This window comes from Lepus europaeus, chromosome 14 (genome assembly GCF_033115175.1).
Source record: "Lepus europaeus isolate LE1 chromosome 14, mLepTim1.pri, whole genome shotgun sequence".
Classification (NCBI taxonomy): Eukaryota; Metazoa; Chordata; class Mammalia; order Lagomorpha; family Leporidae; genus Lepus; species Lepus europaeus.
The window spans coordinates 90,168,564-90,181,311 of record NC_084840.1 but is presented as its reverse complement, the minus strand read 5'-3'; the positions used below and the strand labels follow the sequence as shown (position 1 = coordinate 90,181,311).

Sequence of the window (12,748 nt, the reverse complement as noted above, 5' to 3'; positions counted from 1 at the left end):
ATTTTATGTCAAGACTGAGTTCATCCTTGAGATACATTTGTGAGAAAAGAGGAAACAAGTGAATGTAGGTATAGAAAAGCATGGTCCAGGTGAGCTTTACCTAGGAGCTGCCTGGCACTGCAATTCTGAACCCCACCCCGGACCTACCAAATCCGACTCTCTGGGGACGGGGCCGTCAGTCTTAACAGGGTCATCCAGGTCATTCTGAGCAAGTGAAGGTGAGACTTCCCAAGGATTGATCAAAATGAGCTCAATGGATTGCAAAAAGGAAGGATCAAAAATTGATCCCCATGGTGTCACGATGTGAAATACACATTGGACCTGGAAGCAAATTCATGCTCTGTTCAAACTGGCAGGAACTCCTGAGGTCACTCAGTCACTGCCATGATTAACAGCAAGAGAAAAGAAACAGCAAGAAGGCTGCCCTGCCCAAGACCACATTCCTTGCAGACCTCCAAGCAGGTCACAGATACGGAGTGCCAGCCTCTAAGTGCTGTGTCCCAGCCCAGAAACCTCATTAGAATATTCAGACACACACAGTGGCTATCTAGTCCTTTCCTAAGAAATTTAATGTCATTGTTTCCTTTGCAAAACAAGTAAATTGAGTAAAATAGGAATGTAATGGGTGACTTAATATCTAGGTTTGCATGGTGAGGGAATTATTTCTTTCAATACTGAAAATATCCAAAAAGTGTGTTTTATTTGATACTTTACATTTTGGAGAACTCTCTTGTGGTGATAGTTCAGTGCCACAGGAAACCTAGGCCTTGCGAATGTTTGTTGGATTGTGGGTCTTTTGTTCCCACCTGACTCTGTCTCCTTCATCCTACAGACCGGGCTCTCTGGGAACCTGATTGTGCTTTCCGTCCTGTACAAAGGGGGGCTGCTGATGGGCAGTGCCCACATGACAGTCGGTGAACTCTCTTCCTTCCTAATGTATGCTTTCTGGGTTGGACTAAGCATTGGAGGTATATAATTTAAAAAGGCTTGGGAGGTTTCAAATTACAAATCAGAGTCTACTTTTTTTTTTTTTTGAGATAATTTTTTTAGGTTTTATTTATTTATTTGAAAGGCAGAATGACAGAGGCAGATAAAGCGATTTCCATTCTCTGATTCATTCCCCAAAGGCCACCATGGCCCAGGCTGTCCCAGGAGCCCGAAAGTCCATCTGGGTCTCCCATGTTGGTTGCAGGGGCCCATCTTCCACTACTTTCCCAGGCATGCTAGCAGAGAGCTGGATCAGAAGTGGAGCAGCTGGGACTCAAACCAGTGCCCTGATGTGGGATGCCAGCACTGTAAGCGGCAGCTTAGCCTTGTGTGCCGTAATGCTAGCCTCTAGATTCTAGTTTCTGTAACAAAAACTGAACTTCTACATTATTCTACCTCTTGCTAATTAACTTCCTCTGAAAAAAATTTCCTAGAATATCATTCCAACTAGACTTTTATTTTTAAACTTTATTTGAGAGAGAGAGAGAGATCTATCACCCACTGGTTCACTCTCCAAATGCCTGCCAACAACTAGGCTGGGCCAGGCCAAAGCCAGGAGCTGGGAAATCCATCCAGGTCTCCCACATGGGTGGCAGGAATCAAGCTACTCAGGCATCATCTGCTGCCTCCCAGGGTCTGTTTTGTATGTGGCCTATTCTGGTTGGCTTACTTAATCTAGTAATATACACTTAAGGTCCTCCATATATTTTCATGGCTGGGTAGGTCATTTCTTCTTAGTACCTAATAATTTTCCATTATCTGTTATTCAGTTTTCCATTCACCTACTAAGGACATCTGGAGTGCTTCCAAATTTTGGCAAGTGTGAATAAAGCTGCTATAAATAATTTTGTGCTGGTTTTTGCCTGGATGTACATGTGCAGTTCATTTCGGTAAATATGAACAAGCACAACTGCTGGGTCAGATAACAAGAGTAAGTTTAATTTTGTAAGAAACTGCTACACTGTCTTCCAAGTGACTGCACCGTCATGCGTTCCACCAGCAGCAAATGACAGTTTTTGTTGTTCCACAGCCTTGCCAGCTGTGGTGCTGTCAGTGTTCTGAATCTTAGCCTGATTGTTGTATGTGTGGTAGCATCTCATTGTTGTATTAATTTGCATTTCTCTGATGACATGATGTTGAGCATCTTTTCAGAGTTATTTGCCATCTTTTTATCTTCTTTTTGTGTGTGTGTGTGTTTTTTTTTTTAAATAAAAGATGTATTTATTTGAAATCTAGAGTTAGAGAGAAGAGACGAGAGAGAGATTGATCGATCTTCCGTCTGATGATACGCTCCCCTGGCCCATGACTGGACCAGGCCCATGCCAGGAGCTTCTTCCGAGTCTCCCGTGTGGGTGACAGAGGTCCAACACTTGGGTCATCCTTCCACTACTTTCCCAGGCCATTAGCAGGGAGCTGGATTGGAAGTGGAGCAGCAAGGCCACAAACCAGCACTCACATGGGACACCAGCATCACAGATGGCAGCTTCACCTGCTATGCCACAACACTGGCCCCCATCTTTCTATCTTCTTTGGTGAGGTTTCTATTGTGTTTTGTTGTTAAGTTTTTTTTTTTTTTTTTTTTTTTTTTTTTTGACAGGCAGAGTGGACAATGAGAGAGAGACAGAGAGAAAGGTCTTCCTTTTGCCGTTGGTTCACCCTCCAATGGCCACCGTGGCCTGCGCGCTATGGCCGGTGCACCACACTGATCCGAAGCCAGGAGCCAGGTGCTTCTCCTGGTCTCCCATGTGGGTGCAGAGCCCAAGCACTTGGGCCATCCTCCACTGCACTCCCGGGCCACAGCAGAGAGCTGGCCTGGAAGAGGGGCAACCAGGACAGAATCCGGCGCCCGGACCAGGACTAGAACCCGGTGTGCTGGCGCCACAAGGCAGAGGATTAGCCTATTGAGCCGCAGCGCCAGCCCTGTTGTTAAGTTTTAAGAATTCTTTGTTCAAAGGTTCTCCTTGATGTGTGATGGTGTTATGTCCTGATGAATCATTAGTAAGTGGAAAATGTCATCAGGTGAAATGCATTTAATACACTTAACCTACCAAATGTCATAGCTCAGCAATGCAGCACATTGTAGATGTTGGTTATTTCTCCTGCTGATCATATGACTAACTGTGAATTGAGGCTCCTGCCGTTGCCCAGTGAGAGGGTAACATAGTGCAAATCACTAGTCCAGGAAGAGGCCAACACTCAAAATTCAATATATGGTTTCTAATGAAAGGATATTGTTTTCATACCATCACAAAGTAAAAAAAAAAAAAAAAAATCTAGCTCAAACCATGTGACAGAATGTGTATTTTGGATAATGGTTGTTTACCAGATGTGTCTTATGAATATTGTTTCTCAATGTGTATCTTGTCATTCTCTTGAAAATTTCTTTTGCAGAGCAGAAATGTTTAATTTTAATGAAGTCTAGCTTATCACTTCTCTCTTTCATTGACTATGCCTTTGGTGTTGCATCTAAGAAGTCATTGCCAAATTCCAGGTCAACTACATTTTCTCCTGTATTATCTTCTAGGAGTCCATAGTTATGCATTTTACATTTAGGTCTAACTCTTTGTAATTTAATTTTTGGAAAGTTGTAAAGTCTGTCTAGATTTACTTTTTTGCATGTGGATATTGATTGTTAACAGAAACATTTGTTGGAAAGACAACAAATGTATTGTCATTGTATCTGTATTGCCTTGTCTTTGCTTCTTTGTCAAAGATCGTTAACTGTATTTGTGTAGGTCTGATTTTCACTAATACATTTTTTAATTCAAAGCTGAGGTTTTAGTTGTATATCTTGCATAAATATCCATAGGCCATAGAAAGGACATTTGAATTGCAGTTTTTCAGCATCCTTAACTGAGGAAATGTTACGAATATTTATCCTCATATTTGACATAGATCATTGTACTTGGACTGTCAATCATTAATTAAGTCATAGTTCAAAAGTGACTCACAGGGCAGGCATTTGCCCTGGTGGTTAAGATGCTGGTTCAGATGTCTTCATCCCATATTGGAGTGCTGGGTTCAGAGCCTTTCTCTACTCCTGTCTCCAGCTTACTGATAATGCAGACCCTGAGAGGAAGAGATAAAGACTCAAGGAACTGAGTTCCTATCACCCATATAGGAGGCCTGGATTAAGTTCCTGGCTCCTGGCTTTGGCCTGTCCCAGCCTTAGTTGTTGTAGGCATTTGGTGAGTGAACTACCAGATGGGAGTTTCTCTCTCTCTCTCTCTCTCTCTCTCTCTCTCAAATAAATATTTTTGATTTTTCTCAGAAAAGAGATTGGTAGAGTAATTACCAATGCAAATTCCTTTTTGGTTTTTAGCCTATGTGAAAGTTATATTCAGGGGATGGCACTATGGCGCAGCGGGTAAAGCCGCAGCATGCAGTGCTGGTATCCCATATGGGCGCTGGTTAGAGTCCAGCTGCTCCACTTCTGATCCAGCTCTCTACTATGGCCTGGGAAAGCAGTAGAAGATGGCGCAAGTTCTTGAGCCCTTGCATCCATGTGAGGGACCTGGAAGAAGCTCCTGGCTTCAGATAGGTGCAGTCTGGCCGTTGTGGCCATCTAGAGTGAACCAGCAGATAAAAGACCTCGCTCCCTCCCTCCCTCCCTCTCTCTCTCCCTCTCTCTCTCTCTCTGCCTCTGCCTCTGCCTCTACCTCTCTTTAACTCTGCCTTTCAAATAAATAAATCTGAAGAGAAAAAGTTATTTTCATTAAGTACCTAAAAATATTTGATTTTGTGGATTTACCTTTAAAGTAAATACTGAAGTATTTTATGTTCCCTTTAATTATGGGATAAGTATTATATTTCATTAATATTGCCTTTTTTTAACTAGGAAGACTTCCTCTATAGCATTATAATTTTCATTCAGTGATTAAGTAGTGTGACTCTATGTATTTCCAAATTCCCTGATCAAGCATTCAATCCTTATTAGAAACCAATAAACTTGAAAGAGGAGATGTGAAAAGGAAACTAGAGAATGAGACAGAAGACATTGTGAAAATGAATTCCCAGGCAACTTCCTAAACTACTTTTTTGAAAATAGCAGATTTTCTATTGAGTTCACATTTTTGTCACTATTCCCAGGGAACTGAGAGGGGCCAACAGCTGCTCCTTGGAGCAGGTGATGGGCCTGTGTGTAGATGCTGCTTCTCTTCCTCAGGCCTGAGCTCTTTCTACTCGGAGCTGATGAAAGGACTGGGCGCAGGGGGGCGCCTCTGGGAGCTCATGGAGAGAGAGCCCAAGCTGCCTTTCAATGGTAAGTCTGAGATGCGATGATTCTTCTCTGTGCGGACTAAATAAATCTGGCTTTGCACAATGAGACCAGTTCCTTGCCCTGCCTTAAAGGATGAGCCACAGGTACATGGTCCCTGTGCAGGGCAAGGAAGGGTCTGCTTTCCTATGGGAAAGTGGTGAGGGGGTAGGACAGCTTCCAGGGTGCTAGCACAGGCCTGAGATGTCCCTGGAAACATGGTGGCTGACCACATTGTATCTGCCTGCTGTTCACTTCCCTGCCCGTTGACTGTCACCAATAGTAGGATAAAAGCAAGGGTACAAATAAGAAGGGCTTTGGCCAGTCCACCAGACTAACATTCCATAGAGATTCTGATAGTCCTATGGAGTACCAGGTGAGAGGAAGGAGGGATCATACGTATAAAAGTAAAGTCCCTAATTTTCTTGGCATTTGGGGATAAGGTGGAGGATGCTGATACTAAATGTCTAGAACCTTCTCCTTTCTTATCAGTGACTCCCCTGGCATGGTGGGCCCAGGGCCAGCCAGCTGAGGTTCATGAGAAGTGGCTGTGAGGAGTAAACCGCTCCCAATTACTCACTGACTCCCAGGACATTGCTGGTTAGCTCCAGGTCAGTAAGTGAAAGCCTGATAGACCGTAGGAAATAAGCCCAGCTGAGAGAGGCCCAGCAGCATCCCCCGCGTCCGCAGCAGGTTAACACCAGGCCAGAGCAGACCTCTGACGCCCATCTGCTCCCATGGCTAGTGAGCAACACTCCGCTACTCATCACATTCTTTCTTTCGTTTTTCCTTTTTTTTTTTTTTGCCAAGAGGCTTTCTCCATTTTATTTCTTTGGGAAAGGAACACGAAGTCTTTCTGTCACATATGGTAGAGATATATATTTATACATATATTTACATAATGTCTTTTGTGGACTTCTCAAAGCTGAGACTGTCATATTTTCTGTTTTGTTGTTCTACTAATGCCTTCTCTACTCCCAGGCCCTGTGGCCCAGGCCCAGGTTCTGGGGCAAATGCAGTGAAGGGTGAAGGGAACAGGCAGTAGTCGCCAGGGCGGCCTCCTCCCCAGCCCAGAGACGTGGTGAGGACCACCCAGCAGGGGCTGTGCATGACTAAGAAGCCACACTCGAGGCGGGATGGGGTCCAGGCTTTCTTCTCATCACCTTGTTGCGGGGTGGGAGAGCTGGCACCCACTGTGGCCTTGCGCTCGTGCAGCGGCCGCTCCAGCTATTGGTTGCACTGCTACGTCCCCACGTAGGTCAGCTGCAGCTGCTTCTGGTGCTCACTGACCTCTTCCTTCTCCTCCAGCCACACATGGTGCTCCTTGGCGAAGCTGGCACCTGGTGCTCCCGGGCACAACAGGCTTCAAGGCGGATGGCCGTACTGGTGGCTCTGAGCACTGGTCTAGCTTGCCAGAGGTGGCCAGGAGCTTGGGTGGGTGGCTGGGCTCATGGTACTGTGACGGGGCCTTGTCGCTGCCACCGCTGCTGCCCACCACATTGCCCCAGACATCAGTGTGGTCACTGCCCTTCAGTCGCCATTGAGGTAGAGGGAGGTGGCAAGAGCCTTGTCTTCTGAGGGGAAGCGGCCTGGCCTGTCCCTGCCGGCCCCGCTAATGCAGGGAAACCACCCTGGCTGCTGCCACCCCCGTGCGGGTGCCCATGCTCTGCAGGGCGAACTCCTGGGCATGGGCCACCCCACTGCCCACACTACTCATGCCAGGTAGGGGTCTGGGGGCCCAAGCTCAGAGGTCCGTGGGGCAAAGACCAGGAGGGGATCCTGGCCATGGTCGGCACGCACAGGCAGTGTCTCGAGCTTCACCATGGCTAAGCCAGGGTGCGCTTTCCAGGGGGGTAGAGGGCCGACGGGTCCTCAAGCCTGGGTCCCTCTGAGGCTTGGTCTGCAGGGGCCATGTGCGTCCCTCTCGCAGTCGGGACTCAGCCCAAACCAACTGCGCGACTTTGCAGGAGCCAACTGAGCCATCCCGGCCTGTGGTGTTCTTTGCAAAATGGGAGGAACGAAGGACCTACCTCATGGAGCTGCCACGTGCCAGGCGCCCCAAGACGGCGGGCCACATTCTTTCAAAACATTTGTTTAGTGTAGAAAACTTAAACTCTGGACGAAGAGAACTATGTGGAAACAGTAGAATGGGGAGGAGACCTTTGGGTTTGAAACTGGACCAGTGTGCTTCAAGGGAGGATCTTAACTAAGTGTGAGCTGGGGGCAAGTTGTCTGTGGTCTTTATTATAAAATGGGAGTCTTACTGTCTGCTTCTCAGGGCTGTAAGGCTCAAGCGCCCCAGGTGTGTGTGGTACCTTGTACATGGCAGGCAGAGTAGGCACACTGCGAGTATTCAGGCCTGTGCTCGCTTCCTGGCATGCCACTTAGAGCTCCCACCCCCGGACTCTGCTGGATTCCTCCATCCATGGACGGAGGAGTAGGAGAACCGAGTTCAGCTGTGAGTTTGATAGTTTGCTTTAAGTAATTCGTATTCCATCTTGTGTTTCAGAGGGCGTCGTTTTAAAAGAGAAAAGCTTCCAGGGTGCTTTGGAGTTTAAGAATGTGCATTTTGCCTACCCGGCTCGCCCAGAGGTGCCCGTATTTCAGGATTTCAGCCTGTCCATCCCAGCAGGATCTGTCACAGCCCTGGTTGGCTCAAGTGGCTCTGGCAAATCAACAGTGGTTTCCCTCCTACTGAGGCTGTACGACCCCATTTCTGGTAAGTGGTTCACCCAGGGGTGGGGCAGAGGCACTTTCCTCCACCTGTGCAAATCCAGACGCATGGAGTCATCACCTGTCTTAAAATGGAATTTATTGGAGTGTTTCCCTCTGGAATCACTGTCTCGATTCACTGTTTATTTGTCAGGAAATCTGAGGTAAAAGAAAATTTAGTCAGGTGGATGCGAATGAAATCAAAATATTGAGTCTGGAATTCCTTCGTCACATTGCCTACATCAAGAATGGAGCTTATACTTGTATTTCTGCTGTGTGTACTGTGTGGAGCACTTGTGCTTTTAATAAAGAGCTCAAGTTTTTGCTGGTTTACGGAAGTGCCCAGCTGGCTTGTATGATTCCACAGCACCAGGAAGGCAAGACATTTCTTATGCTGTCACTGTTGTCCTCACTAAGCACTGTTGAACACCTTCATTGTATGGAACCAAACCTGCTAGTGACGTCAGAGAGTTAGCATATGATTCTTTAAAAGCAGGTGGGACCAATCTTTAAAAGCCAAGTCTGGAGTTTTCCCACTGGATTCTTTCTGTGTTTACCCTGATCACCGGCCCTGTGACACACCGTGCCTCTTTCCTTTCCTCTCTACAAGGAGCTATCAGTCTCGATGGCCATGACATCCGTCAGCTAAATCCAGGCTGGCTGAGGTCCAAGATTGGGACAGTGAGTCAGGTAAGAAAAGAAGTCTTTATTTTTCTTTCACTTTTTTAAAAAAATTAGCTTTTGTCATTTGCTATTTCCTTGGCTTTGAATCTCTTGAGAGAGAAGAAATGGAAGCTTTCCAGATATATTTAACTAATTTCACATGGCAGGTTGTTTAGGTTTGTAATGGGCTGTGAGTTCCTGAAGACTTTAAGCACTTAACCAGTTGAAGCACTGACTTTGTATCCAAACCCTGGGGCTGACATTACCTTGTAATGCAGAGAAAATGCTAGAAGCTTCTGTTGACTCATCCTCAGTTCCCATCTTCATTACCAACCCCAGTCTACTGTTTCAGGGGTAAACAAGCAGACTATGGCACGAACCAGAGTCCCCTTGCGAAGAAACTGCAGATTTCAAAGTGGAATACGAATATAATGTGGTCTCATTAATGAGCTGTTTTCATAAGGCCATTTGGAGCAGGAACATGTGCCATGCCTGTTTTTACTGCTATTCCCAAGCTATGTGCACAGCAGACAAACCTGAACCCCACCTCCCTGTGAGCCTCTCCCTGTAATGAGCTCCTCCCCCCATACCCTCCTCCTGACCTCACTCCCTTGGGTCAGGCTCAGACGGGGCTGTGGTGGGAGTACTCAGCCATGTAAGATCAGGTCATATGATTATGGATGGGGAAAAGAAGTGGGAAGTTTGCCTCCTTTTGAGGGCTACTCTACAGAGCTCTGTAAAAATGTGCTCCCATCTGGTTTGTGTGTGTTTCAAAAAGTAATGGATGAAGATGCATTCCTCCTTTGTCCTTACTGGAAGGCAGCTCTCACATTTACTGTGATGGTCCTCCCTGAAGGGTGCCACGTGGGCATTTGCCATTTGCCACAAGGTATCATTTCTCCTGTTTATGATAAAATTTGAGCCTTACTACTATTATTATTTGAAAGGCAGAGTTACAGAAGGAGAAAGGGAGAGACAGAGAGAAAGAGGTCTTTCATCTGCTGGTTCACTCACCACATGGCAGCAACATCCAGGGTTGGGCCAGGCCAAAGCCAGGAGCTTCTTCCAGATCTCCCACGTGGGTGCAGGGGCCCAAGCACTTGGGCTGTCCTTCACTGCTTTCCCAGGTGCATTAGCAGGAAGTTGGATCAGAAGTGGAGCAACCAGGACAGGAACCAGCACCCATATGGGATGCCAGCATCGCAGGCAGTGACTTTACTTGCTTTGCCACAGCACTGGCCCCGCCTTTTTTTTTTTTTTTTTTTTTTAAGATTATTTATTTGAAAGGCAGAGTTAGAGAAAGAGAGATCTTCCATCCAGTGGTTCAGTCCCCAGATGGTCACATGGCCAGTGCTGGGCTAGGCTGAAGCCAGCAGCTCAGTTGTCCCACTTGGGTGGCAGGAACTCAAGCACTTAGGCCATCTGCTGCTTTCCCAGGTGCATTAGCAGTGAGCTGGATCAGAAGTGGAGCAGCTAGACCAATGCCCATAGGGGATGCCTGTATCACAGGTGTTGCCTTAACCTGCAGCACCACAATACTGGCCTCAAAATTGGAGCTTTTAAAAAGTATACTGGGTTGGGGCAGGCGCTGTGGGGCAGCGCGTTAATGCCCTGGCCTGAAGCATCAGCATCCCACATGGGTGCCGGTTTGAGTCCTGGCTGCTCCTCTTCCAATCCAGCTCTCTGTTATGGCCTGGGAAAGCAGTAGAAGATGGCCCGGGTGCTTAGGCCCCTGTACCCATGTGGGAGACCCGGAAGAAGCTCCTCGCTCCTGGTTTTGGATTGGCGCAGCTCCGGCCATTGCGGCTATCTCAGGAGTGAACCATCAGATGGAAGACCTCTCTCTTTCTCTCTGCCTCTCCTCTCTCTGTATAACTCTGACGTTCAATCTCTCTCTTTTTTTTTTTTTTTTTTGACAGGCAGAGTGGACAGTGAGAGACAAAGAGAAAGGTCTTCCTTTGCCGTGGGTTCACCCTCCAACGGCCACTGCTGCTGGCGCGCTGCTGCCGGCGCACCATGCTGATCCGAAGCCAGGAGCCAGGTGCTTCTCCTGGTCTCCCATGGGGTGCAGGGCCCAAGCACTTGGGCCATCCTCCACTGCACTCCCTGGCCACAGCAGAGAGCTGGCCTGGAAGAGGGGCAACCGGGACAGAATCTGGCACCCCGACTGGGACTAGAACCCGGTATACTTTTTTTTTTTTTAAGATTTATTTATGGCCGATGCCGCGGCTCGCTAGGCTAATTGTCCGCCTGCGGCGCCAGCCCACCGGGTTCTAGTCCCGGTTGGGGTGCCGGATTCTGTCCCGGTTGCTCCTCTTCCAGTCCAGCTCTCTGCTGTGGCCCAGGAGTGCAGTGGAGGATGGCCCAAGTGCTTGGGCCCTGCACCCACATGGGAGACCAGGATAAGCACCTGGCTCCTGGCTTCGGATCAGTGCAGTGCGCCGGCCGCAGCGCTCCAGCCGCGGTGGCCATTGGAGGGTGAACCCACGGCAAAAGGAAGACCTTCTCTCTCTCTCACTGTCCACTCTGCCTGTCCAAAAAAAAAAGTATACTGGATGAATTTATAGAGAGTGAGGAAATAGAACCAAGAAAATCTCTTTTCTTTGGGAGCTCCTGAGTAATTTTGTAGATGTAAGTATTATGCTAAGCCCCATTGCACTTATTAGGTGTGTTTGGTTTTTTAATTTGAAAGGCAGAGCAACAGAGTGACAGGGAGAGACAGAGATCTTCTATCCACTGGTTTACTTCCCAAATGCCCACAGCAGCCAGGTTTACACTAGGCAAAGCTAGCAGCCAGAATCTCCATCTGGGTCTCCACGTGGATTAGAAGGACCCAAGCACTTGGGCAGTCATCCTCTGCCTTCCCAGGCACATTAGCAGGAGCTGGTCTGAAAGTGGAGCAGCCGGGACTCAAACCAGCACTCGCACGTGGGGTGTTGCAGGTGACATGTTGGTGTTGTATGTGGCAGCTCAGTCTGCTGTTCCCCAACGCTGGACCCGATGAGGCCTGTCTGAAGTCTGTTTCTTTTTCCTTCAATTTTCATTCTTATTTATTTGAAAGACAGAAAGATATCATCTGCTATTTCACTCTCCAAATGCCCACAACAGCTAGGACTGGGCCAGGCCAAAGCCAGGACCTGGGAACGCAATCTGTGTGTGTGCTGGGATCCAGGTACTTGGGTGATCACCTGTTGCTTTCCATGGTATGCATCAGCAGGAAGCTTGAATTGGGAGCAGAGCCAGAACTCGAACCCAGGGCACTCTGATATGGAATGTAGGTCTAATGTGGGTATTCACGTACCTGGGAAAGTGGTGATACCGCTGGGCCGAACACTCACCCCTGAAATCTCTTTTGAATTTCATGGTAATTGATTTTCTCCAATTTGTAGGAGCCAATTTTGTTTTCTTGCTCCATCGCTGAGAACATTGCTTATGGTGCCGACAACCCATCCTCAGTGACTGCTGCACAGGTGGAGAGAGTGGCTGCACTGGCCAACGCAGCCTCGTTCATTCAGAATTTCCCCCAGGGGTTCGACACTGTGGTCGGAGAAAAGGGTGTTCTCCTTTCAGGTGGGTTCTCCTACTGTTCTGTAGCAAATTTCTGGGCTCCAGGAAACTCTCCAAGGATTTCCAGACTGCATTAATATTTTCTAAGTAGGATTTGCCATTACAGTTTATGAAAAGAGCCTCACCACTTTCTGAAATGTCTGACATGTAGATAATTTCAGTTTTATTTCCTTCTTCTAAGATGTTCCCAGAAATTCCACTAAGTAGTACTTAAGCTTGTTTTCCTTTTTAAAAATGATTTATTTATTTGTTTGTTTGAAAGGCAGAGTGAGAGAAAAAACATTTAGGTTGCTTCTGTTAACCAAGATGAAGAGAGCAGAGGTTCTTGTCTTCGTGCAAGAAAGAATTCAGGCATGAGACAGAGGAGTAGCTGTAAGCAAGGAAGCAGCTGTAGTGGGGAAGGGCATCCGTCAGAATGGATGGGCACTCTGCAGAAGGAATCAGAGAGGGTGACTAGCCATGCACACTGGGGTAAGCAAGGTTACATCTTTTATCTTTTTTTTTTTTTAAGATTTATTTATTTGAAAGGCAGAGTTGTAGAGAGGCAGAGGCAGAGGCAGAGAG

General features: G+C 47.3%; 1 protein-coding gene across 1 annotated transcript in view; it reads left to right on the top strand.

Moving 5' to 3' along the window:
• The window catches only part of ABCB10 (ATP binding cassette subfamily B member 10), a 41,674-nt gene that overhangs the window by 16,618 nt on the left and 12,308 nt on the right, over positions 1-12,748 (top strand). The window contains exons 6-10 of the mRNA XM_062211106.1: positions 833-968; positions 5,153-5,248; positions 7,752-7,961; positions 8,565-8,644; positions 12,007-12,187. Of these exons, the coding sequence (XP_062067090.1) occupies positions 833-968; positions 5,153-5,248; positions 7,752-7,961; positions 8,565-8,644; positions 12,007-12,187 (703 nt within the window). The remainder of the gene's footprint in view (positions 1-832; positions 969-5,152; positions 5,249-7,751; positions 7,962-8,564; positions 8,645-12,006; positions 12,188-12,748) is intronic.